The 25,735-nt window shown below is 37.4% G+C and overlaps 1 protein-coding gene across 1 annotated transcript in view; it reads left to right on the top strand.

Annotated features, from left to right (window-relative positions):
* The window catches only part of LRRC9 (leucine rich repeat containing 9), a gene marked incomplete at both ends in the record, with an annotated part of 68,641 nt that overhangs the window by 25,972 nt on the left and 16,934 nt on the right, over nt 1-25,735 (top strand). Inside the window, 13 exon segments of the mRNA XM_082485757.1 lie at nt 712-739; nt 742-845; nt 849-888; nt 1,281-1,327; nt 1,330-1,482; nt 2,195-2,297; nt 2,300-2,316; nt 2,838-2,944; nt 3,721-3,788; nt 4,559-4,665; nt 5,018-5,104; nt 5,108-5,157; nt 13,227-13,393. Coding sequence (XP_082341883.1) covers nt 712-739; nt 742-845; nt 849-888; nt 1,281-1,327; nt 1,330-1,482; nt 2,195-2,297; nt 2,300-2,316; nt 2,838-2,944; nt 3,721-3,788; nt 4,559-4,665; nt 5,018-5,104; nt 5,108-5,157; nt 13,227-13,393 — 1,078 coding nt within the window.

The following is a 25,735-nucleotide window of genomic DNA, read 5'->3' on the forward strand; positions in this document are numbered from 1 at the left end:
AGAATGGTTTAGGTTGGAAGCTTGCTGCCAGGTGTCTAAAGTCAGATCCTGTGTAAGAAAGTCGTTTCACAACCTGGGCAGCAAAATACACGTTTGGTATCAACATTTATTTGTTTCTGTTGAAGAATATTTCAAACAGGAAAATTACTGAATTTGTTAATCTATGATATAGAGAAAAGAGTATTTAATTTGTATATAACAAGTATGAAGAACAATAAAGTTAGGATAAACTCTGCTCTGACTTTGCACTCAGCCTCTTCTAGGCTAAATATCCAGTCTTGGTGTTAAGCTGAAATCCTGTTTCCATTCCGATTCTAGAATGAGAATGTGTAAAGCAGACTAGCCAATAAAATAATCATGTATTGCAGAAGGATTTAAATTTAAAACAAAACTATCTGAGATCTAATGCAGACAAGAAAAAAAATTCTATGTCCAGATAGCTTCAACTGCAAAGGTACATTTGGGAGCTGACATGCTTATGTTGTAGAGCTCTTTTTTTTTTTTTTGAGGAGTAGCTGAACTTTTTTGAAATCTATTAAAAATTAATAGCTCTGTTGTATAATGGGGAATTATCACATCCTGCATCCAAGAAGTTGCCATTGATATTAGTAGAAAATGTACACATAGAAACTAAGCACAGAATAAATAGGTGGAATTAATTTACATATTAATTGACTGCTCATTTTCTTTCAATTCTGAGTTTTATTACAGATCACTCTCATAAATCTGGATGACCAGCACTCTTCAAAATTTCCAACTTGGAAATATTAGAGCATTTAAGATGGGCATCATTTAGCAACAACAATCTCACACAAATAGAAGAAATGAAGTCTTGTCTTAACCTCTAAGAACTTACTTTAGATGAAAACTACATTTCAACACTGGATGGTACGTTATTTACTGTGGTAGTGATAATGCAGGCTGTTAAGCTGGGACATAGTAGAAATGTTTCCTTATAGTAAATATTTTAGAGGGTGAGTTTTCACTCACTGCCAACAGAGTGGGTTTTTCAAATATTAAAAAATCTGAGTGTATCTTTAGCAGAACTGAAGAAAGGGAGTGAGGCAGAACAGTTATGTTCCAGCAAAATAAGTATTTCTTATTAAATGTGCATATTTATCTATGTTTAATGATCTAATTGATCTACTGATCATTATCTAGTTACAGTTGGACCCAGTAACACCAACTGTGTCACTTGTAGCTTGTTTTACACTCTGTATCAGCCACCTTTTTCTATTACAGCTCACTTTATAGTAAGAGCATCTTGCATATTTTTCAAGGAATTTCAAAGCTCACCAAACTTACAAAACATAATGTAAAAAACATCGTACCAGCCTCAAAAGACAGGTGTTTGAAAATCTGTCTTATCCTCATTACATTTCCATCACATTTTCAGTTGGTTTAAAGAAAACTTACTCCCTAATAGAGCTATACATAAGTAATAATTTTGTTTATACCAACCAAGAGATACATAATTTAAAGGTAAATATTTACTATTTCAAAACTAGTCCTTCCTGACTTGTTCAAGTATAGAGGAAGCTATACTTAAACATAGCTGGAGGTTCTGTCTGTGGGTGCGGCATTCATGCATCGTTACAGTGGAACCCAAACTGATGAGAACTCCAGTCTAACATTTTTGGATTGATACTCACCCCTGAGAAGGAGGTACTGAACCTTCCAGGTGTACTGGGTGCAAAATGTTTTGCAGAGGCAAACATCACATACCAGGTAGGCTAAATCAAGGTTTACAATCCATGGAATGATACTGCAACTCATGTCAAATAACAAACAGTTACACCTGCAGCAGTTCCAGTTCTTTTCAGCTTACCTGGAATGATCATGTAGGTAATATGTGTATGTATGTATGTATTATAAACTTTGTTGGCTGGATTCAGATACTGATTGGAGACTGAGGCCCTGATTCTTATTTATGTTCAGACTCTGTAAACTGTGTGAGAGCACAAAGGCTTTTAAGGCAATGTCAGTATAGTTTTCACTCACTTTAAGGGATTTCTTGGTGCCTTGAGTGTTGAAAAGTGATATTAATCTAAATGAAGATTTTGTTAAGTGATTTCTTAGTTTTGAGTCATGCAGATGCCAGCTGAGGAAGGAGCTGAAAACAAAGTAGTTTGAATACACCTATATATGGATGTTTTAAAGTTGTATTAATAAACCCATGCTTTTTTCTACTTAGGGTTTAACTAATCTGATAATTTTGGACAAGAGTAGAAATTTAATAGTCTGGAAACAAGATCGCTACCAACTATTTGCATTATTCCATTGTCCCTCTCTCAAAGCTTTGATGATGTCGCAGTAGTAAGTTATTCTGTATGCAGATTATGACTATAACTTTTTTTAAAATAATTCTTTAACAAATTAAGACCTGGCTGATCAGACTTGTTAATACATGTGTAATCTTTTCATATACTCCATAATACTCCATTGTCTGTTTCTGTCTCTCTTTAGTCATCTTGGGGTTGAAGTTGCCTTTTTTTTGTAATAATACCTAGCACAATAGTGCCCTGGCACACTGCTAGGGTTCCCAAGGCTTTAGTTATAATTTTGGAGCTTAATAATTTCTAACACCTATGAAATTAGTGTACATTACTTACAAATCTGTATTGTAAACTGAGAGAACACACAGTATCTCTATTAATCTGTTGTGTAAGAAAATAGTAATCCAGGTCTGCTCATATGAAGACAAAACAACACTTTTTAAATTACTTTGATTTAAAACATTTTTAATTCATTGAATTGTAAAATGTTCCTTGCCTATATTACTATGATAGTTCTAGATCTACATTAATATAGCAGACCATTTCAAATGCATTTAACAGGAGCCAACAGATGGAAAAAGTGCAAAAGATTTGTTTGGAGGCAAACTCACCTCTGACATGATTACAGATAGATGGGGACACTCAGACTTCACAAAAATGCATATCAGGTGCAATGATTTTGAGAAATGCATTATCTATTAAAAGTAGCATCTAATATTGTGGTTAAAATGTAAAAATCTAAAGCTAGAATCTCTAGCAAATATCGCTGATAATTCCCTGGCCTTTGTAGGCCAAATTCCCTTGACTGATCCATAGTGTAATTTCATCACAAAGGGTGATTTTCTGCTGTTTCATTGAAGAAATATTCTTTCTCTAGATGCTTCCATTTTTCATTTAGGGAGTGGTGCTGCCTGCACACTGTTTGACAGAAAATGTCTAGGAAGAGATAGGGTACCTAGAAGAGAGATTTTTATCTGATCAAAACCCACCTGATCTGATTCATTTCAGAACAAATTTGGCCAAAGTGAGAACAGACATGTATGTATGCGCCGTGCTCCTTCTCCAGTCTTCTGATTTCTTAAAAAGCTGCCTTGTCCATTGTAGAACTATAGGAATTCAGAGCAAGAATGGCCTGTAATTGGGTTCATTAAGTGTATCCTTAACTGAACACTAGTATGTGCACCCAGTAAGACAGTCACTGTTCTGCAACAAAAGTATTTTGCACAGCACCAGTCACATTTGTTTGCAGACATCATCCTGAAATTAATCTTTAGGGGAGTATTTCTATGGGTTGTATGTATGTATTTGTCCTCTTAGAGACATATTTATGTATTATTCTTTCCCAGTATCCTGCATCTATCAGTGAAAGTCCCTACCTGATGTAACATGTAAAGACAATTTTCATGGCACAGTCCACAATCTTCACCTTTTGATCTCAATATAGCCGAGAGGGCCTTCAGCAACAGTATCACCATGCCAGGAATATCAGTGTCAATACTCTGGTGGAATTGAGTAGGTCTTGTTCATAAAGAAATTGTAACTCCTTTTAGTTTGATTCTTGGTTTCAAGAGACTGTTTTAAGATGTGAGGACAGATACAAGCATCTAAACGTTCTTGTCAGAATTATTTTCTGCAAGGACGTTCATTCCTTGGAGGCTTTGTTGTAGAAGGTTGTAGAGCAATACTATAACACTGACTATGTGCCTTTTAAGGTATTACAATTGCGAGCCCTGAATTTCTTAGACATGTATCAACAGCACAGTTATGAATTCATAAAAATTACTTGAGGAATGTCCCTCTGACCAATAGAGTATCCTGCTTCTAACATTTAGTAGTAACGAGTACCTTGCAAGCAGGCTTTGACACAGCTGAGGTACACAATTACAATCTGTGTGGTGTTTTGGCAGGCCTCAGGGTAAGTGGAGAATGGAATATTCCATCTGAGCAATTACAGCTCCAGTGCTGTTGGAAAGCAATGAAGACAGCTTAAGAGCTATGGAACTGGAATTTCAGTAATGTGATATAGAAGCAAACAGAGCAGACTGTTGAAAGCCCTTGCCTTTGATGTCAGAATCAAATCAATTGTTTGCTACTGGAAAAAGAACTGTGAATTTGTTGTGAGATTTTCATTAGGGTGCTTCTTTCATAGGAGCATGTTGCATTTCTTACCCCAAAGTCAGCATGTTATGGATCTGCTCGTGCTACGTATCTCATTTCTATCTTATTTTTCCCGGTTACTTGTATTCTCAGTGAATATTTGTCTTCTTTTACTTAATTCCAAGCTGTAGAGCTGATGCTAGCAGACCAGTTTAGAAATGTCTGCAGTATGAATTTACAGAACAATAATCTCATGTCTTTCAGTGGTTTAATCTTCCTTCCTAATGCCAAGGCAGGTTCATGACAGTCTTTTCTATTTTTTGTAATAATATTAATGATAAACTAATTTCCTTTGATTGAAAATAGTCTTTAATCTCTTTTAATACCCTGTTGTTTGTGGTTTTTTGTAACAACAGCAATCAATCAGCACAAAGCTGATTGCAACCACTGTTTGAATTTTACAGTATTGTTGCAGTAATCTGATCCAAAATCAATGAATTGCACCAAACCTTTTTAAGCTCTTTAAACAGACCAATCATCTTTCTAAAGATCAAATTTCTGAGCCAGAAAAATGTAATTGGCCGTTTTGCTAATGTGTTAGCAGAGGAACATTCTGTTTGATTAATTGTGTTTCCTTTTTACAGGTATTGTATCTGAACTACAATCACATTGAATCAATACTGCCTGGACAAAAGCTCCCAAATCAGGTAACAAATAGGCAGCAGCTGTACTGAAAGATGGCCTTGTGTGGCTATGGATGGCAAGGACTTGCCAAAGGAAGCAAGTACAATCAGCTTTCAAAATATATTTTTATCTCTCCTTTACTCCACTGATGAGGAAGGAGGTGTCTTCAGTGTCAGTAGCTTTGGATCTCCCTTTTTTTTCCCCCTCCTAGCTTGAAGAAATCCAGTATGTTAGGTTTTTATTTTGTTTTGCACACATATGGTATGTTTGGCATCAGCTAGTTGGCTTTTATTTCCTAAGTTCTTTGTGAACAACTTGTTACGCCACTAACGATACCAGGCTGCTGTTATCTGTTCTTTGGATCCTATTGCATAGGTGGTTAGGCATACATTCACGTTTTTTCACCTTCCTACACAGGATTTCATTTTGAGTAGGGAAACTATCTACCTCTCTGGCTGCTGCTTTGATCTGGGAGAGTGTGTACATTTATCTCTGGTTGGATTGATCATTCATATTCTGTTTTCATTTTTTACTTAAATTTGGACAACATTACACTACAAAATTTTAGGAATATATTCATATAGTGAGTAAAATATATTGAGATAGTATTTCAGTCCCTTGTGCCTGACCCGTGAAAATTCAGCTGCCTTACACTGTATAGTGTCCTGATGGCTATGACAGGCACTTGTTAGAATCAATGACTTCAGCCAGTTCAGACTACAGTATCTTTTATGAGCGCAAAGAAGGCTTTTGTATATTCATCCAAAGTTGTTCTGCAAGGTTGTGTGTAGTCTAAGCAGTCATTCATTCTGCCGTTAAACCTCCTTTCCTTTTCTCATTTCATAAGTGATATTCTTTTCATCATCCTCTGACAGAGATGGTCATACTTCTTTCTTCTTCCTTTTGCCATCAACGTTAGATCAGCCTGTGTCCTAAAGAGCATTTTCAAATTATCTTTCAGTTTGCATTTCTCATCTGTGCACTCTTTCAGGACTGATACTTCTGAGACTTGTCAGGATTCATTTACTTATTTTTGTGTATATAAGGCAACCTTCATGGTCAAATTCAGTTTTATCATATCAGACGAGTCTTGCAGAGTCACCATGCAGAATTCCCTCTATACATTGGTCAAGTTTTATAAAAGTAACAGTGACAGAGCATCAGACAATCCTGCAAAATCTAGTTGTTGTGCGCATACTTTTCAAGACTTCACCCAGCTCTTCTTGTCTTCATTCTTTGCATATGCTCAGCATCTGGAGTGTGGGAAAAACATGAATTCATTTTCAGATTTTCAGGGAAAAGGGACATTGGCAGAAGCATACATGGATATAGACTGTCTGAGCTTCCATCATAATACGACAAATATCTGTGCTAATTTTGCTTACATGCTTCCTCATGAGAGATGAACATTCTGTCCACAGACTGGGGGCTCAAAAAAGAATTGAAGTGGTTGTTCAGTAACTGTAGGATGGCCCCTCTTGTTGGTGGGAGGGATTTTTTTTACACTAATGCCTTCCAGCTTCTTCCCCTTTCCCTTTTTAAATAAGGACAAATTTTAGCTTTCTTGCAGGCCACTAAAACTTTGCAGATGTTCCCAAACTTAGTGTAAGTAAACATAAATATTCCATGATGTTTCTCAGCCAGCTATTTTGAATGTGACTTACTCAAAGTCACTGATTTAAACATGTTAGATTGTAGCTCAGCAGCTGCTACTTAACAACCTTAACTTAACAACCAGTCAATACTGGAATGGAAATTATTTCATTGTTACTGTATGAGATCAATAACATTGCTCCTTTTTTTCCCCACAAATGTAGCACAAAAGTATTTAGTAAACAACTATGCTTCGTTTCAAGTTTATTGATACTTCTACCGTCTTCAGTTAGTAATGATCCAGTACCATTGTCAAGATTACTTCTGTTATTGATATATTTTCAAACTGTTTCTCACTGTCCCCTGATGTGCATTTGCTCTTTTCATCAGTTTTTTGGAAGTTTTTACTTCTTACTGTCAATTTCTTTATATTTCCATTTATTATAGCTGCTTTTAATTTCTCACTAAGTGGATACTGTCTTCTTTATGTCTGTTGCATTCTTTATCAATTGTGAGATATTCTAGGGACAACAATGGTCCTAAACCTTCCCCAGATCCTCTTGACACTTTCTTCGGAGGTTGAATTAGCTCTCAATTTTTGTAGCCTTGTGAGATAAGCCTGCATAAAGCATAAAATACGCATAGTACATATTTACACATCTTAACACAAATTAATATTACATATTAACATACAGTTTGGATATTGTTTTGTTTGTGATATATGAATGTAATCAAGTAATGTCCACTACCTGCTCAGCAATCACCAATATTTAGTGGGTTTATGGAAACTGAGGTTGTGAGCAAGAAGCAAAGCTAAAATTAGGACTCTTTTTCCCCTTCTCTTTCTTAATCTATTTCCTCATGCTACCTAATTGCAGGTCAGATGTAACAGAAATGAAGCTTGACAAGCAAATTAGTGGAACAGTATATGCTGTTTTATTTTGCCCCGTTGTCATTCAACTGTTGTAAGAATACAAACAAATGTTGCCGTAAGTATTTTACTAAATTAAACAGTGGTTTACAGCTGTTTTCATTTCCTCAGACTTCTGTGAGCAGAGGAGGGGGTTTATTTATTTGTTTGATTTTCATTATCTGGATCCAGAAAACTTCACCAACCATCCACAGAATAGAAGTGTATATATGTAGTATTTCCACCTCCAAGGTGGTGCTTATATATTGCTTTTACCATAAATGAGCAGCTTCTGGTCTAAAGCAACAGCTAGAAACACAGGGAAGAGAGAAGGCAGGAGCATGCTGGAACAATAGCACATTTGGTGCAGTCGTGCACTCTGATTTCAGTGGTTCACTCAAAAGAATGTTTTTGCACTTAGGACATTTTTTAAACCAACTTTCAAAGGGTTATGCAGAGTGGGAAATGAACTGGCTTCTGAAATGGATGATGAAATGACAGGAGAATGTCAAGCAAACTGAATGTTCCCCAGAAATGGGAAGAACAGCCATGCTCTTCACAAAGAAAAAAGACAAACAGATTCCTCTTGGGAACTTGCTGTTCCAGGGTCTCCTTCTGTAGAATTGCAGGCCTACACTTTCTCCTAAAGGGGATTGAGGTGGTGGGCTCAGCTGTCTCCTATACAATGTGGCATTAAGAAGTACGTCTCACAGTGTATTAGTAAACATCAGTTAGTACCTGCCACTATGATCCACACTTCAGATACCTTACCACCTGTCTTTTTCATTAACGTTGTATATTAAAACAGAAAAATATTGCTAGCCTTTTCTGTCTGCAGCACAGCATGCATCTCAACATTTGGCCTTCTGTAAGGCTGTTTCCTGTCTCTGCAGGGTGCACAGTGCACTTGAATCCTCATATGTGCTGAGGGCTATGAGAAGCTACTGTGATCTGGGCTAACTTGATAAGGAAGGTATAAATTTGCACACAGCATGCCACTTTGTCAGTACAAAGTGTCAGTTATTCATGGGCACTTAAAGTTGAAAAATATTTCTCAAAGGTATATAATCATTTATGCACAGTTTGGATTCTGTTTTTAGGAGAGTAGCATTGGTGTAAGGTTTGGTTCAGACATTTACTGGTGTAGCCAAGATACTGTCAAATTGACTTTTTTGACATGGACCTCATTTCTGGGTTAATTTGTATTTTCTTTCCACAGGGTTCTCTCAAGAAAAACTACTGTTTATTGCTTTGTTTTGACTGCCAGTAAATGCAGAAGAGAGGATGAGAGCTGACTATCAGCCCCTGGAACAAGTAAAACAAATGTTATTCAAATTCCAAGGACAATATTCATGTCACCTATAATGGATGCCTAATGTGGTTATCATAGCATTAAAATAGATCTTTTTTTTTTCCTTCTGAATAGACCCTCTGAAGCAATCTCAGGTTTTGTAAAATCAGGAAAAAAAAAAAGACATACTATCTGCTTTCTTTCTTCACCACAGAATCTAATGAGTGTGAGAACTTATAATATGTTCTTTCTATCATCCTGCCAGGAAAATTTAAGTGTTGTAATACCTTCATTGAGGTGCCCATTATAGGCAATTGTAATAGAAACCAAACATTTCATAGAATCATAGAATGGTTTGGATTGGAAGGGACCTTAAAGATCATCTAGTTCCAAACCCCCTGCCATAGGCAGGGACACCTCCCACTAGACCAGGTTGCTCAAAGCCCCATCCAGCCTGGCCTTGAAAACCTCCAGGAATGGGGCATCCACAGCCTCTCTGGACAGCTTGTTCCAGTGCCTCACTACGCTCACAGTAAAGAATTTCTTCCTAATATCTAATCTAAATATACCCTCTTTCAGTTTAAAACAGTTACCCCTCATCCTATCACTACACTCCCTGATAGAGTCCCTCCCCGTCTTTCCTGTAGGCCCCCTTTAAGTACTGAAAGGCTGCGATAAGATCTCGGAGCCTTCTCTTTTCCAGGCTGAACCCCAACTCTCTCAGCCTGTCTTCATAGGAGAGGTGCTCCAGCCCTCTGATCATCTTCATGGCCCTCCTCTGGACTCGCTCCAGCAGGTCCATGTCCTTCTTACGTTGGGGGCCCCAGAGCTGGATGCAGTACTCCAGGTGGGGTCTCACCAGAGCAGAGTAGAGGGGGAGAATCACCTCCCTCGACATGCTCGGCACGATTCTTTTGATGCAGCCCAGGATGCAGTTGGCTTTCTGCACTGCAAGCGTACATCGCTGGGTCATGTTGAGCTCCTCATCCACTAATACCCCCAAGTCCTTCTCCTCAGGGCTGTTCTCAATCCAGTCTCCACCCAGCCTTCATTTCTGTATTTAAAAACTATAAAAAACCCATTAGAGCCTGAGACTCATCTATCTATAAATACAGATAACACCATAGATTTTATTGTTCAGAAATGTGAAATTTACCCCCAGTAGCAATTTATACTTACCCTGAAGCTACATGCTGCAGGAAATCCACTCATTTCTTCCAGCAGGTTTCACCCTCGGTTCATAGTCCTGTGCACTTATGCAGCTTTTGGATAGTCTAGATTACAGGTAGAATGAGGTCATGGGGAGAAATCAACTTTGCAGGTCCACATTTGATAAATCAAATCCTCATACATAGGTTAAGCAGATGCACTACCAGTGTCATGCAAGGATGTTCATACGGAATAAGAACAGAAGGAAAAGAAGTACCCATACTTTCACAGGGTATCTGTATCTGTTAATTTTTTCTAAAAGTTTCAGAGAAACCTAATTCTTATATCTCATAATGTTACTACATAATGCAGTATCATAGCAATTCTGTGTCAGTGTTTTGAACTGTAATTTCAAAGTGAAATATTCACCATTATAACTTCTCTGTCCATCTTCTCTTGATAAATGGGATTCTTGACACACCTGATTCCAATTTCTATTCTTACTGATAGTTAAATTTATAATTTTTTTCAACTATAATTTGATAATCAATATCATATTGTCTTGTCTTGAAAGATAGTTTCTTGTCCCATCTGTATCCATTAGAAATACTTTAGCACAGATAATATTCTTCATTTATTGCTTTGCCCATAAGCCTGTTGTTTTGTCTTAGCTCTCACTGTCCCTCCTCATCAAAGTACTTGTCTCCATCGCTGTGGTTCAATCTTGCCTATCCCCATGCTTCTTGTTGAGAGTGAGGTCACGTCTTAATGCCTTGAGGTGCAACACCCCTTTTTCACTGCCATATTTCTACCTTTGCTACTCCTTTTGTTGAGAAGGGGCTCCCTGGACAAGCTACCTTGTTGTTTTACTCCAAACCTTGCCCTGAAATTCTCACTGACTATGAAACCAAAAGAAAGCTTCACAACAGTTGGGCATCTGCTGTGACCATTGTCTGTCACACTGACCAATTTTATTGCTCATTATTTTCTTGTGCTCACCCATCTGTCAGTCTGTCTGCATTCATTGGGTGTGCCTCATCTCGTATTACAGTATAAATTCACTGAAACAGAGATTTTTAGTAGGATTCACTGGTAGGTTTCCTAAATACAAGAATAACAATAACAACAGTAAGGAGTCAGAGAGGAGGCTAGCCTAGCACGTGTCTCCTACGAACAGAAGGTTCATTGTCTCTGTGGTTCTGTTTATCACTAAGACACCACTTACTGAAAGAGTGTGTTGTCCCACAGCAGACCTGTGTTTTCTGTATCACAGCATGAAACTTCTCTGGAGATTTGTTTGATGGACAGAATTCTTTCCTTCCAGCTCAAAAAACTGCAGTATGCATTTTAACCATCGGTTTCCTCAGAATGATCAATAGAATAATGAGGAGATCTCAAGTCTGTTCCCTGTCTGTGTTCTTCAAGCCAGTTCTCTCTTCACATCTCGGTTTCATGTTTACAGGGCACAGAAATAGTTCTTTTACACATCTGAAACGTAAGTACTAAGGATGATAAGCATCAGTACGATCGGTTTTATTCTTCTGTCCTCATCAACCTGTCCAGCTTTCCCTCAAACTTCTTCACTTGTAGACACATGTAGATGAGAAGCCCTACCAGTAGACACCTACACCACAAGGTTATTCTCCAGTTGTCGCCTTAAATTTTTTACTGTCATGATGCTGTCACCATGCCCAACCACATCTAAACTGTTGCTGAGCTGCAAATACTACTTGATGCACTGAATCTAACACCTCTGTTGTTATCTTATGCTTCCCACACCTATGGGCTATGTTCTTATTGTATCCTTGTATAAATTTCTTGGTATTAATATTTTATTGTATAGATGCAGCCCTTTAGCAGGATATTCGCTTCTAGCTACTACTAGAATAAAAGCTGTTATTTGATACTGATATTAGAGGTATCTTCACTGTTTTGCCAAATCTGTCTTCACATTGATAGTAGGTCACTGCTGAAACCAGATAGGTTAAAATCCATGTACACTGGGGTTCTGTCTCAGAACTTCATCTGTCAAAAGTGTGTTATCACAGATCTCTGTCTGACTACATTAGTATCTCTGTTTGCAGGCTCAAGACCTTAGTAAGTTAGTGAAACACATTTTCCCACTTGAAGCCACAATGCTTGTATACAGAGTTCAAAGCACTTTTGGATTGAGTAATTTCATGTGTAAATGTTTTATTTCAAAACTGACCTGTGCTTTTATTCATTGGACATCACTTAAATAAAAACATGGCAGAATGCGTAAAGCAATAGAAGCATGTTAAGACTATATCTTTAGAGAAATCTCTGTTTCATATTCAGGTTCAGTGAAGATGTTATACCTCATTAGCTACAACAGAACTGAGCCATTTTCTCATTAGATCACTCAAGTGGAACAACACAAAAGATTTTTCAAGTTTGTCAGTTGCATTTTAGTTGTGCTTTTTAAAGTGCTTGTTAGAAAGCAAGAATTGAAACCGTATGGTGGTGTTTAAGCTTAAAAAGTGCTTTTGATCTTCAGCTTCAAAAGAGATTTTCCCAGCAGAAAGTAGGCTAGCACTTTATTTAGTACTGTTTTAGGTAGACACCAGAACACTCTGTACATAATAATATTTTCTTTTTTCATGCTATTGATTAAATCTTCTAACACTGTTACTGCTGAATTAGAGATGATTTACAGGAGGCAATCACCGTTGTCATTGTACTGTACCCAGTTTTAACAAAATTAACAAATCAGCGCAGACTGGCGCACAGCCTTAAATCAGTTGCTACAAGAAGTGGTGGTCACAAAGTGAGACTTAGGAATTACTAAGTATTTTAAAATATTATAAAGGTCCTTCCAGAGCTGAATTTCTATCAGCCCCCTGCCAGCCATCCCCTGTAATAGGTTTACAATGGAAAATCGTTTTCTCAGTAAAACAGCTTCAGTGCATTACAGTAGCTTTGTTCTTGAAGTGGTTACAATTTTGTTTCAAGCATTTGAGTTTCATAGCTACTGTTACTTTTTAATTTACACAACTTGCATAGCTTCTGTGTTTGACAGCTTGTCTAGAAAGTGCAATAGTCAAATCTCAAGCTCACAACAGTAGTTTGAAGAACTGATCCTACAGTTCTTTACTCACAAAAAGTTGATCATTACTGTTTATATTACTGCAAAACCAAAAAGACATTTCTATCATAAAGACCAAGATACATAATCTTTATTTTTGTTTTTCCTTTTCTTCTGAAGGGTTTTCCAGTTGCAAACTCTCCAGAGTGGATTTCAGCAAACTTTACAAGATATAATCCTCAGAATAACAAATGGGAATCTTAATGAAAACATTAACCATTTATTTGCCTCTGATCTTATATTTGGTCATGAACTTGAAGAGCCTCTACTGAATAAGTCAAATGAAAGTAAGCGTAAACAAACAGGATTACATTTTCCTGAATACTTAACGTAGTTATATTCCTTCATGCTACATATTATATGGCCTTATAAAGCATTTTTAACAAGGACATTTTTATCTTTCCTGGGTGTATTGCAAGTCTGTAAGTTTCTCACAACCTTCCCAGAGCTGGGAAATATTTTTTTCTGGAGGAATACATATCTTTGTCAGTTCTTCACACTAGGATGGATTTTTAGGTTCAGTCCGAATAATTGATAGAATTAGCCTTTCAGTGCTTTCAAAAGCTTTGGGTTTGAGTTTTTTAAATTTATTAATCAATTTCAGTCTGTAAATTAAAGTTTTAACTATACCAGGAACTGAAAGGAAATGATGTAACGTTCTAGTGAGGAAAATTAAGAAGAAAAGAACGAGTGCAGTACTTGATGATTGCCAGCTGGGGTGAGGCTGTGCAGGGAGAATATCCATGTGCATTTTGTGTTACAGATAAGTCTAAGAACCCAGGAATTACAACAAATAATCTTTGAAGCATCCATGCAGAAAGAGCTCTTAGGCAAGCCAAAGGAGCAGCAACTAATCTTCTAAACCATTTAGTGCATCACAGTGCTACTTCCCCAACCAGCCACCTGCATCAGGGCAACACAGAAAATGCAGGCAGGTGAAGCTCTTAACAGCCCTAAACACTGCTGCTTCTTCTTTCCACGTTTTTTTTTCTTTTTTTTTCTTTTTTTTTTTCGGGGGGGGGGGGGCAGGGACGTGCAGACAAGGCACTTCTTTTCAAACTTTACTTTTCTTTCTCTAAATGCTGTCATATTTTCTTTACCTCAGTTTCCAGATCCACCAAAAATTTCTTTACTCTCTTTCTTCCGTTAAAACTTGCAATGTATCTAAGAAAACATCTGGACAATTTAAAATTTTGCAACTAGGACAATGACTATAATATAAAATGGAGCCAGCTGTTTAACAGAAATAAGTCAGTATCTCCCAAATCCATATTTAATCTTATTCTGTCACTATCTGGAGTTTTTCTGGTTTGTTTGGTTTGTTGGTTTCTGTTGCATGAAGTCTCATTTTGTTAGTAATTAAAACTTAAGTATGGAAGCAGAAATGCTGTTACTGTAGCTAAATAGATCTAATAGTTGTGATACAAACAGCAGTATCTTGCTATTACTGACTGCCACAGCTGGAACGAGCCAGTGTGTGATTGAATGTTGAATGTGAATCAGTGTGTGATTGTGTTGAATGTTGTTGTGTGATTGAACATTTCTTATTGTAGCAAACATTTCTCCACAACAGGGAAGTGAATAAACAGGTCTGGCACTGGGACTTTTAAATTTCCATCTTGATTACTAATATTTACTACCTAAAGAGATTCCCTCAAAATCAGTTGTGTAAGCTAGTGAGGTGATTTTTCTGGAATCAGTATGCATAGTTGCTTTTCATGTAAGATTAGCCCCAAACAAGCAGTTTTCTCAGGCATACTTAATATATTATTATACCTATACACTATGGTATAAGGTATGTTTTTTCCCTTGCCAGAAAAAATGTGTGTAAAAGCTGTAGGCCATATGTGCCAATGAAAAAGAGAGCACTAATTAAGGGCTTGTACCCAAAGATGTTTCTCCACAACCGTCTTCAATTGGTATTTACATATGCACAGAGATGATAGGAGTTGTTTCCAAAGGAACATATACTTTTGGTGACTAATATCACCAAACCTCTAGAGAGAAAACACTTTAAATAAACCTTATTTAAACTATGTAGTCCCATGCTGACTCAGATGTTACAGATGAGAAGGCAGTGGTCAGAAGTGACATCGCTCAGCATGACTGATTTATACAGAACTAAATTCCCCATAGCCTCGATCTAAGTTGGCCTCTTCACAGGACTGGATTCTATCTTAACTGCACACTGTCCAGGATCCTTTTACAGGTACTTCTCTTTTACTTAAAAAGTGGGTTTTTTCTGGCTTAAAGCAGCATGTATCACTCCTTCCCCATCTTATAGATTGATCCTCACACAGTAAAAAAAAAAACAACAAATGGAGACCACATATTTTTAAATAATGTAGCAAGCATCCTCTGCCAGCACCTATGTTTGCATTTCCTCACATGCCACGTGTTCTTTGATCTTTTCCCATTTCTCTCAGCTTGTTGTAACATTACAAAACTATGCATCATGTCTGGGTGTTTCCAGTTTAATCCAACATGCTAAAATTAGAACACCACCACAAAGGCACCCAGATAGTAATTAAAAAAAAAAAAATATGTTTGCGTCTGATTAAGCAACACTAGTCACATTATCCCAGATTAGATGAAGTGATGTTTTAGGACAAATCAGCCTTGTTTTTAACCCTTCCCCTCATGGCATCTCTTCAGGCATAGTTAAAGCTATTCAGGTGTTTTAACAGTCTAATTCTTACCTTACTGTGGTTAGATTTCTTTGAAGTATTATCTTCCCTAAATTTCTTCATTTCGATGATATTTGTAGCATCTCTTAGCATTTTACAGTTGTTACCGAAATTTAGTTATTAATTTATATTTTAATTTTATTTTATTAATAATAAGAAATTCTGCACACAACCCTAAAGTAAAAATGAAACAAGAATTCTGTTATGAGATTATTTCATTATTTCTGTTTACAGGATTGGTCTCGAATCAGTACTTATTTTTTGAACTTCAAGGAAGATTCGCTTATACATCAAAGCAGGAAGACTACAGTAATTATTTAAGCTAAATTTATAGTTGCATTCCATCACCAGAAAACATATGAACCCATGCATTTCTTCCTTAGTCTTTGGTAGTCAAAGGGTTAGTTTGTATGGTAATGTAAGTTCAACTTTGCCTGTGTACCTATGTAGGAAGGAAGATCTTAGTTTCCTGAGTCCAAAAAGTTTTAAGGTTTTAAAGTTACTTTAGGTCTTTTGACAATGTTTTTTCAATGCCCAAAATCAGCCCACTGTCCTTTGCTCCATTGATATTCAAGGTACCTTGCAGCTATGACATTTCTCAGGACAGCTAACATTCAATTAACAATTTTATGCTAGCGAACCACTACAACATGTGGAAATATTGTATGAAAATTAGCCATGGAGGCCACAGGGTGAGAGGTTGGTGGATGCATATTAAGACAGTTACCCTTTGGAGTTAACTGAATTTTTGTTTAGGTTTGTGTGTGACCTTGTTAATCATAACACTTGTGTACAAGTTTTATTAGTAACTTAAATTTACTGCCAACTAATTTATTCAAGTGCAGTCTACGTATAATATATATATTTCCCTTGAAAGTTTAAAGCATGTGTATTTTTCCTTTGTTACGATCAGAAGGAGAAACAACTCACACAGAAAGGCAAAGCTCTTAAAAGACAGGGTTTCACCTCATTTTATTTCAAAAAGTAACAAATGGATTTGCTTTAATTTTCCCATTCTATTAGAGAGCTAGTAATGCGCTGTTTAATGTACAAAGGCATGCGCTCTTTAATGTACAAAAGGAGCCTGAATCCTTGCTTAATGTGCAAAACAACATTACTTTACCAGTGGAGTCTCCATGAGAGTTCCCTGCTTAAAACAGAACATCACATTTGGTTGCCTTTCTGAATATTAAGATCTTCCAGGCTTCATTTTGTTCCATTTTAAATATTATAGTTATAAATTATATTTCAATAGGAGGCAAATTCTACCAAAAAGAGGTGATTAAAAGAAGATAATTTGGACTTGAAAGGAAACACCTGTGTTTTTAGAGTGTTGGCTTTTTATCCTTTGATGGCACAAAGCAGTAGGCGGTCACTGCATCCATCAGCTGCTTGTAGATGAGAGTGATAATAAGATAATACATTTTTATCTTACGGGTTCTTTCAGGTCACGTCTGGGACACATGCTCCCTAGTACTAGGTCAGTACTGTTCTCATGTTATTACAACTGAATGGGGTTAAAAGCTTCCTCCTTATGCAGAGAAAACAACAAGTTAAATTGGAGTTAAAAGATGCAACAGGATGTTTATGAACCGCTGATGGTATATTTCTCTGCTTGTCATTTGCAAACCACTTGTTAGTATGGGCAATATGATAGCTGATTTTCAGTAGAATTAAAACTAGTAAGATATTTAGGCCTCGCAGGGCTAACAGAGCAATACCTAGGGATGTTTACAAATCTGATCCTAAGGGAATTCAGTATTTCATCTTCTTTGTACAAAAACAGTTCTAAAAATGCTTGTAGAGGGATTTAGCAAAGTACATGGCGAAATCTTGGCTTGCCTGTATTAGCAGTAGATCTCCAAGTTATTTAAGCAAAGTCCTGATTTCATCCATGAGGGTACATAATAAAGTTATTGTCATGGGAGGGCATGATAGGATTGAATATCATGCTATTAATGTATTAAATATGTATTATTATTATTATTATTACTTCTTTGAATTAAAGGATATTTTTCAAAACAAAGTCTCTGTCATTTGACTTGGAATTGTTTCTAGTCTCTCCACATTAAATCAACCATAAGACTCAAAAGAACTGTGAAAATTCGAGAAATTATGGGGAAAAAATATTCCTGTGGATATAATGAATATGAATTATCAATTATGTTATTAAATTATTTAATTCAATGAAGCAACCATTTACACACACACAGAATACCTGGATCCTGTGGGAATTGGAGATCCCTTTGGCTTGTTCTGTTTTCACTCACTCTGGTATAAATAAGCAATAAAATCTCAGAATTTTGTTGACAAGAAGTCTGAATTTATTATAATTTCTTCAGATTTGCACTGGAAAAACAGAGGGCAAAGTTTGATCTCCCCACCCTTACTACATAGTGGGTTGGTCTTTTTTCCAAGAGCTTTATGATCTGAATGAATTACTCTTCCTTTCTACTAAACTGGGAAAATATAATGGGTTATATTATAATGAATTAATTACATCTCAGATCAAGGTTTTATGCTGCTAAATTTACTGTGCAAGATTTTGTTTTGCTGTTCAGAACCACAGTTTTAGATAATCACAAAAATTGCCACTTATTATATCTATAGAGCCTTTCTCATATAAGTGTGTGTGTGAAATGACGCAAGGAATAGCAATGAAACTACATCCTTATTATTCCATCTATTTTTAAAAAAATACATTTCATTTTTCATATTATATTTTTTAAAACAGTGTTTGGGGTATCATGTATAGGAATATATAGGATTTTAAAAAATATACTGGTATACAAAACTATAAACATGTTATATATCTGCTGATTTCTAATAAAATTATAAGTATTTTTAAAGTAAATGTTGATAACTTACCATGTTACTATGAAATTAAAGTTCTTAGAGGACATGAGATTACCATCTCTAATATAAGAGCTTACTTCCAGACTTGATAGATTTTTCATAGCATTCACTTCACGTAACAGGTCTAATTAAATTACTACCAGAGTTACTGTGTTTTTTTAATTTAATAATTTGAGTTTCTATGCTTAATTTGGAAGCCATCATCAAATTTCTGTGAATGATAAGATTTAATTTTTACAATTAAGAAATTATTACACTCACCTTATACTTGTTTGTTTGTTTGTTTCTCCGAGGTGATTTGAAAGAGGGATTAGTATTAATTATCCTTAGAAGAAGACGGCAGGCAGTAAGGGTGAAATTGCTACCAGACCACAGGCACTCAGGTTTGGGTCAGATCCCCGGGTTTCTGGCTGGTAAGTGCTCTTTGTCTGGCGTGCGGTTTGCAGGACATCCACCAGGTGTCTTTGTTGTACTGCTGATGTTCTACATCAGGGCCACTAAGACATGCCATGAATACGCAGGGTAACAGACTCCCCCCTCACTTCAGCCGGGTTATGGCAGAACAAATCAAAGATTTAAATCCCATCCGTGACATTTCAAGGCAAGGAACGACCACTTGCAGTTGCAGAGCTCAGCACGGGTCTGTGAGAGCAGCACAGCCTTTGGGTCAGATTCATTTTGCCTTCTGATTAGTTTGGAGCCCTGACTTCTTGCGAAGTGGGTCTGAGTGTGACTGGTTTGGGTTTTGTACAGAGAACTTGGATCACATTGCATGTAAAAGTCACTGCCAGGCTGTCACCTGCTAGCAGTCAGGTTTGTTCGTTGCGGGAGAGCTAGAGGGACCTGAACAAGGACACAGGAATATCAGGGAAAACAGTTTGTACCCCTCAGGTGAGCCCAAAGGAGTGAGGAGCACATGTGTGGCTGATGGAGGCAGAGGAACAACACAAAACAGAAGATAGCCTCTTATGAGTGAACTGGTTGTAAAAGTACTATGTGGAGGAAAAAGAAGAGTAGGACTGCTCACGCAGCATGTGGTACTCATGGCCTGGTGTTACTGATCTCTGTACAAGGTCAGTCCGAGCCCTCCGTCGATAACAAGTCAATATTAAGGCAAGACTTAACAATTGGCCTTAATGAGGGATAAGGGGAGAGGAAAGGGATGAGGGTGAGCTCAGATAGCTCTCTGCAGAGGCTGCTCCGTGCAGCTTTTTGCTTTGTGCTCTCTGTGTAATTTTGAACTCTACAGAAAGCCCCTTAAATAATCCTGAGTAGAAATACCCTGTGCTCTAAAGCAGCCAAAGTTTCCTAAAGGATTTGGAGCTTCTTGTGGCACACTGCCACCGAGATGGAGAGCATTGCTCTGCCAGCCTGTTACAGGTGAAGAGCTTTCGTTTCTGTAGGCTGTAAAAGCACAATGTGGTGAACATGAAATTAGAAATATGTGTGTGCCCCCTATAGCTTTGCTTCTTTTTAATCCTCTGAACTTATCTGTGCTTGCGTGTAATAGTCTTTCAAATTTCCATCTCTTTCAGGGATTTTAAATTCCCCCTTTGCCTATTGCCAGGGCGTTTTTAAGTGTAGAATTTTATGATGGAAGCATATTTCTCTTCGGGGGGCTAACTGCACTCCATTTAAACACACTTTCAGTCTCTCCTGGTTTAGCAAAAAATTTCCTTTGCCAATGACAGTATAATTAAAGATAGTTAAATGCAGAAGCACCATAAATACACAAGGCACTCACATTACAAAGCTTTTAGAAGAAATGTCTTCATGTCTAGAAGACATAGTTACAACACTGGAGCACGCACACAAGTTCCAGGAAATACAGATTCAAGCTGTGAGAAGTTTCTTAGCATTTAGGTGTTGTGTCCCAAAATTAAGTAGAAAGATTTAATAACACTTTTTTGCTTTTAATTCACACTCCTTGCACACAAAGAGTCGCACTAGCAAAGTGTGGCAGAGGGGCTGCAGCAGGACAGACATAGAAGCCTTGAGGCTGTGGTCCTCTTTCTGTGCTTCTGCCTTATTAAACACTTTATTAAACATAAAATTCAAGGTTATTATGAGATCCTCTAATTGATGTTGGAGCACACAGGATGAAGGAGGTCTTCTTACCCCCACTGACCTGCTTATGTTCACAAGTGGCTCCACCACAACCTTTGCAGTGGAGAGGTATTAGTCCACTCCCAAACTTGCCAGTGCAGACCCAGACATAAGTGATCAAACAGCCCACAGACGGTTCAGCAGGAAGACTATAATTAGTTTACTTACAAGAAAAGGGATAAACCTTCAAGGAAAATCCCAGACAAGGATTTAAAGGCTCGCAGTAGAGACATGATCAGTTCTTCGGCTGGATGCACCCAGGATTGTCTGCATTTACTCATCAATCTCTTCTGAGGGAAGAGTGTCAGAAGAACATAAGCCTTTTTGGAGCATCTTTGTTGAATCTCACTCAGCAGGCTTACTTCCACTGAAGGGAATGGAATTGCTTCTGCATACACCATTACTGAATTTGGCCCCGTGAACTGTAGTGGTGCTACAGCAGAGAAGTTTTGATCCCCTATATGCATTGAAATCAATGGGATGTTTTGCCTGATAAAAGGATACAGGAGCAGCCCTTAGATTTTTTCTGACTCCTGACTGGGAAGAACAGTGAGGCTTCTCCTTAGGGTAAGCACCATTTGCATCCAGGCTTACTGCATACGTTCCCTGTAAAATACAAAATGAAGGCTTAGAGCCTGAAGAACACAGGCAGGTCTGCTGGAGAGGCCTGGCTTCTGCGACCGTCCCCTGGGCAGCACTGTGAAAGCAGGAGTCTTTGTCTATTGCCTTCTTATTTAATTTTGTATAAAGTTGTTCGTCAAAAAGAAGCAAACAAAACTTTGAATCTCCCCATCTGTGCATGCATGCAGGCATTTAAGAAGTACTGGTGCTGCAGCTTTTCAATAGCTTTTGCCTGCAAAGTGTCACACTGTTCATCTACCATTTAATTCTTCTAAATGGATGTTCCTCTTCTTCCCATTATGGATCTCCATTGCGTCTATGAAACATTATTTGCATAAAAGGAACTGAATAATTGATAGCGGATGTGAGCAAGAGCTAGCACACAGCTTGGTAGGAGTTTGCTGGTAATCCCAGCGAGTCCAACACATAGCTCATAGCTTGTTTAATGGGATGGAAACTGACAGGGTTTCCTTGTACCTCTGCTACAGAACTCATCGCTGCTGCATGACCTCCTTGTACTTAGCTACTTTTCTTGTTGATCTCGCTGCTCTTTTCCTCCATTAACGGGAGAATTTCTAAAGGAAGTGATACCGTGTGCTACCATTCGTGCTCACGTACACCATCACATACTACCGCATTTGAGGTCTGGCGGGCTTATTCTATTGCTTTTAAAAATAAAAAGGAACAAACATTTTAAACTGATCATAATATTCAAGGCAAAGTCTGGGAACAGCTTTCATTTACAAGTTTGATCTTGAATTCAAACCTGATTTTGAACTTTGGGCTAGGTGGGGTTTTTTTCCACATTAAGATATTTTTTGTTGGAAAAAGTCTATTAAAACTGTAAAACTCACACTATGCAGATTTTTTGCTACTGTTCTGTAACAGAAGTCCTATACTGAAAGTCTCCTGCATTTTAGATGTCTACACTTAGTGAGATGACTGTCAAAATGAATATCTCTATTTCTGAAAAGAGAAAAAGCCATAGAAGTAATAAGTCTCGTAAATAAAATATGTTTGGCAGTTGTCTGAAAAATTATCTAAAAATAAACTAAAATCAAACAATGTTTCTTTTAGAGCTTTCCACATTTCTAAAGCATATATTTTTTAATGATAAGCAGCAGTATTAGGAGAGCCTGGAAACAGCTGGAACACTTAGTATTTTGTTTGGTGAGGGAGCCATCTCAGCTGCCCTGACAAGCAAGCTGCCATTTTCAATGTAATCACTTTTGATTCTAAAGCACTTGCTTTGCTTTTAACTTTGTGCAAATCCCTCTTGATATTTCTCGTTTTAAAGTAGATGCATTTCCATATGCCCATAAAAGTTTCCTTGACAATTCAGCGTGCTGTTCAGAATGACTTTCCTTATTCCTGTCGGGTGATTTGCTGAAATGAGGCTGCTTTGTTTATTAAGTGTACATGGACATAATGTAAAACACACTTAACATCCTCAACCACTGCACAGATGTTTTTGTGCTGAAAGGAGACTCAAAGTTTCGCTGATTTAATTAACCTTTCTTTTTCTCCCATTTGTCAAGCAATTCCTTAAGAACCCCTCCTATTCCTAATAAATATGTTATTCCATGGTTCAAACGTTACTCTGAGAAAGAAATAATTTTCATATTGTCTGAAGAGAAATATTTAAGACTAAAAAAAATATTTTTTTAGAAAGAAAAACAGGAAAATAACTGATCCAGATACTTCCGTTCATGCTGCCATTTTCTCTCTTCAGAACTGTGCCTGATGTTTTTTGGGGAAAAAGCTTTCTGCAGCAAAAAGCTACTGCATGGCATATTTTGTTAATGTCTCAATATTTTATTCCTCAAAATGTTTTACACATGCTTTTTCTAGTCTCATGAAAATAAGTAGCAAACAAATATATATCAGTAGCATTTTTAAATTTCAGTTCTTATTCCTTCCCATCAATTTGGCTGAAAACAGGTATTTGCAAACACTGGTAGCCTAATTTCTTATGGCCTTTCATTTTTTATGAAGTGTTTTCAAAAGACTTCAATCAACCTTAATGGTGCATTTTTAGTTAAGGAAACAGAATGGAGAGAAGTCAATTTAAGCTCCCCAATGAACAAGTGTGTACAGAAAAAAAGCCATAAATGGGTTTAGAAAACAGAGCCAGTACAAGCAAAATGCAGCGAGCAGAGCGCTCAGGGAAGCCAAGATATAATGGAAAGAGTAAAATACTGCAGAGCTTTTTAAACTATATACAATTGGAACAATGGACTGGACCCAGACATCTATGTTAAACTGTTAGAAGATAGGTGAAAAGCAAGCTGCAATTCTGTAACCGGGGCTAGAGAATACTAGAATGGAAGGGCTTAAAGCTGAAGCAAATGAATGTGGGGTAGTTTAGCAGCATAGAAATCAAGTCAAAATTGGCATATTTCACTGTTTAATGTACCATGTGAAGAACCATCTCCTGGCTTTCTGTATTAAAGGACTATTAGTACCAGCCTCCTTAATGAAGCTGCTTTTATGCCACCTGTGAAATAATAATACCTTTTTTTGCACACCTATTTTTACCAAAATACTTTAAAAGCATTGGGTAATTAAGTAATGTAGCCCCTGTGAGAATACATTACGTATCTACAAAATATATAAAATAGAATTACACCTGGGAAACTATTACCCAGTGATTGTTTAATTGTCTCCCATTATTTAAACATGGCATTAATAATACATATAACATATTTTTCCAAAGCATCACAACCTCACTGGTAAAAGAGTAACGACATAAATATTAAAAATCCAAAGACTAAAATAATTCAGTCCTGCTAAACCAGACTGATGTGTGCTCTCGGTTGTCTGGGCCCCACCGCCTCTTTGAAACAAACTACTGTACAGGGTACCGGTGATTATTACCACTTGTATCGTAGCGTATCAGTCTATACTTCGCTTTTATGCATGCTTACAGTTGAGTGCAATTGTTTTTAGTGCCTGCCTTACAATATGGTTCAATCCATTTGGGTAGCTTAATGCAAAGATTTCATAATGTACACAGGGATGAGTAGCACTAAAGCAACGAACATAGTACTCATTATTCTTTTAACGGGAATGTCAACAAGAAGAGGAATTAGAGAGGAAATCGTTGTAACTCCAAAAGAACATCTGACTAACCACTACAGATGACATGTTTTTTCCCTTTTTATCCTCTTCATGATCCATAAAGCAGGATTTTTCCAAAACAATTAATTTGGTTGCCAAACCCTTCTTAATTCTAAGGAGATTTAAAACTCATCTACTTGGAGTCTGTCTCATGGAGCTAGACCCACAACCGGATTACAGGCTATTCCATCATATGGCTGTTGTTAGCCCAGTTGCGGCTATGTGGTACATAATTGGACTGTTTAAAAAAAAAAAGAGGGAAGACATATAAACCTCCAAGTCTTCTTTACACTAAGCCCACTGGCACCTCCACGTTTTATTATTTGTGGTACTTTCTCCTCAAAATAAAAGCTCAGCACACTGAGAGAAAAAGAGTTTCCAAAAACTTCTTCAGAGTAACCTTGGTATACAGTCCCCAAAATAAACATTAATATTCTAAACTAAACAAGTCAATTGACAACAACATACACTCCAATCCTCCAGCAAAATTGAGGTTTAAGTTAGTAGAATGACTCTTCTTTGCGTCTAGTGTTGGAGAGCATATGGCAAATTTCCACTTAACAAGAATCTTGGTTTGCAACACAACCTAATTTCCGTGTTAAATCTTTTAATTAGTGTGTGCGTGTGTGTGTTTCTGCGCACACAAGTATGCATTGTTTTGTTTCTTTAGAGAGAATCGGTGACCTTAAAAAAGCTGAGGCGGACTTAAATCCAGATTCACCCCTTTGTAACGTTACTGGCTTAGAGCTGGGCTCACAGTAATGTTTTCTTTCTCTCTGCTGGTGGTGCACAATCTTCTGCACTTTATCTTTGCAAGCCAAGATAGGGCCAACAGTTAGATAATGTCTACACTGACAGACGTGATCTCGGGCCTCTGATGATCCAAATCAGAGCTCTCCCTTAATACAACACAACCACCATCTAGCCTTTGCCTGTGTTACCTTTATGTGGGAACTACAGAGGCCATGGAAGATGGAGGAACATCCCAAAGTTTTGTCCTGAGATGGCACTAGAAGTGTTCATGGGTCAGCTGGATTGTTGAAGTCCTGAAGGAGTTGTCCCACAGTGCCCCTACCCTGACTCTGATCCTCTTGGGAGAGGAAGGCTGAAATGTGAGTTCATGATGAATTCCAGTTTCTGAATCCAAGGCAAGATTTCTCCTCCCCATCTCTAATGAGCAGCTTTGGCACTCCCTCTGCTGCTCCACTCAGCAGTGTGTGGGATCTGTTTTGCCCCACC

This window comes from Vanellus vanellus (genome assembly GCF_965231255.1).
Source record: "Vanellus vanellus genome assembly, chromosome: 6".
In the NCBI taxonomy this organism is placed as follows: domain Eukaryota; kingdom Metazoa; phylum Chordata; class Aves; order Charadriiformes; family Charadriidae; genus Vanellus; species Vanellus vanellus.